Source organism: Hibiscus syriacus, unplaced genomic scaffold (assembly GCF_006381635.1).
Source record: "Hibiscus syriacus cultivar Baekdansim isolate YM2019G1 unplaced genomic scaffold, ASM638163v2 tig00117034_pilon, whole genome shotgun sequence".
In the NCBI taxonomy this organism is placed as follows: Eukaryota; Viridiplantae; Streptophyta; class Magnoliopsida; order Malvales; family Malvaceae; genus Hibiscus; species Hibiscus syriacus.
In genome coordinates this window covers 5,864,206-5,866,172 of record NW_024063533.1, presented here as the reverse complement: position 1 = coordinate 5,866,172, position 1,967 = coordinate 5,864,206, and the positions used below count along the sequence as shown (strand labels likewise).

General features: G+C 41.4%; 1 protein-coding gene across 1 annotated transcript; it reads right to left on the bottom strand.

Moving 5' to 3' along the window:
• Window positions 1–390: 390 nt before the first annotated feature.
• LOC120196687 (probable galacturonosyltransferase-like 1) lies at window positions 391–1,739 on the bottom strand. The gene is made up of 2 exons (XM_039198430.1): window positions 552–1,739; window positions 391–521 (listed from the first exon to the last, which is right to left on the bottom strand). The coding sequence occupies exon 1, from the start codon at window positions 1,644–1,646 to the stop codon at window positions 567–569; it is 1,080 nt and encodes a 359-aa protein (XP_039054361.1). The 5' UTR covers window positions 1,647–1,739; the 3' UTR covers window positions 391–521; window positions 552–566.
• Between the last annotated feature and the right edge of the window lie 228 nt (window positions 1,740–1,967).

The following is a 1,967-nucleotide window of genomic DNA, read 5'->3' as shown; positions in this document are numbered from 1 at the left end:
AGACCCAAGAGTAAAGGGAAGAAATTGGCAAACTATCAAAAAAGCACCATAAAAATAGTAACTGATTTGTATGATCCACACTATTACTGTAATATGAAAAGCATCCCATAATAAAGCTTCCTCTTCAAATTTAGAAACCACAAGAATTTTATAACCAATAATGTTAAAAATGAAAAACATTTACTACGCATGTATATGTATTCCGTCTTCAACACCATAATTTTATAAAGTTTTCACTATCACCCAGAAACAGGATGAAATATAGAAGCAATTATGACATCAAACAATTTGAAAAGGAAAAGATGAACATGAAATTTGAAAATATTTCCATCTCCTTGATTTGTAGCTGTAATATATACTATTCTCAAATACATTGTAGTAAGATTGTTAATGTCTCTGTTGTATTATCTATGAGCATCTCACCATCTTCAATAGAGAAAGATCTAAATTTTACACTCAAATCTCTGTTTTTTGATGTTCAATGGTATCATAGAACTAAAAACCTAAGCCCAGATATGAAAAAAAAAAACATGAGATTAATTATATAGAAATGTTGTACCAAAATTCTAAGACTCCAAAGCCAAGGGTGTTTGCAGAAGATCATAGGGAGCCCATAGCGCATCCAAAGGGCAAGGTCTGTTAGCATCTAGTCTCACCCATGGCTTCCCTTTCCCGCTCCAATGCAGCAAACTGACCGGACCGCGATGCAAGTTTCTGCACAATCCTCTATAGTTATCTCCTCCCAGCCCGTGTTGGTTCCATCGATGATCAACGGGTGCTATGTTCCCTGCAAACACGAGCAAAAACGGTGGCAAGGACCCTAACTCGTAGATCCTCATCCTCTTCTGGAGCTCCATCCATTCTATAATCTTTGTGGTGTAGTCTCCTTGTCGCCATCTTTGTAAATCTATGATCATTACACCCGTGTTGAAATAACACGCTTTGCGCCCGGCAAATGTTAAAGATAATGTCGGGTTTGACCAGAAAGTTGGGGTGAAGTAGGAAGTGAAGTTGGCGTTACAGTACTCCGGTGCAGCTAAAACAGTGCTGTCTCCGAGCGGTGTCGCGGAGAGTTTAGCGATGTCGTCGACGAGGATGAGGTCTGAGTCTAAGTAAACGACTCGGGTGAGACATGGGGGGAGGAGGTTGGCGAGGTAATTGCGGGCGTAGTTGAGAGGGCAGTCCAGTGCTGAGCGGATGGAGGTGGAAATGAGGCCCAACACCGCGGAGGAGTCGTATGGGTAGATTTGGAATTTGAGGGAAGGGAAAGAGCGGAAGATTGTGTGGCGGAGGTGGTGACGGTCGGCGGTGGCGGAGGCGATGAAGTGGAAGAGGATGTTTTGAGGGCAAGAAGAGTGCTGGAGGACGGAGAGAATGGCCGCCATTGAGCCACGAATGTAGACAACGTCTAGGGTCATTGCAACGTGGACAGCTTGGTCGGAGCACATTTCGTTGGTGTCCAAGGAAGGGCAGGCGGGGGAGTTGTAAAATTGTGGAGCTTCTTTGAATCTTTGATAATTAGTGGTAGTAGCGGAGGCAGGGGAAGCATTGGTGGCGGAGAGAAGGAGGGAAAGGAGGAGGAGGAGAAGGTGGTGGTGGTGTCGGTGCAGTTGATCATGTGGTGGGGTAAAGCCAAATTTAGGCATTTTTCTTGGAGGGAAGGGGAGAGGATATGGAAAGTGTTAAAGACTTCGGTTTTTAACCTTTTCGGAATGGAGCAGGAAACTCGATCCTTTGTCTGATCCAATTCAACCAGCCAAGGCAAAAGGTTTTTGAACTAATTTGATTGTTAATTAAGTTTAATTTTATTATCGACATAACATATAAGAGAATGTTAGATTAAATAAAGTTGCTGATTTAGGAATACTTTTTAAGATGAACATGTATATTAATAATATAATTTTTTCGTATAAGATAGACACAAATAAAAATTTAGATAAATACTCTTGATAAAATTAACTATTAAT

Bases quoted from the DNA above. Each gene is read 5' to 3' on its own strand.
- LOC120196687 (XM_039198430.1), bottom strand. From the start codon at position 1,646: ATGCCTAAATTTGGCTTTACCCCACCACATGATCAACTGCACCGACAC.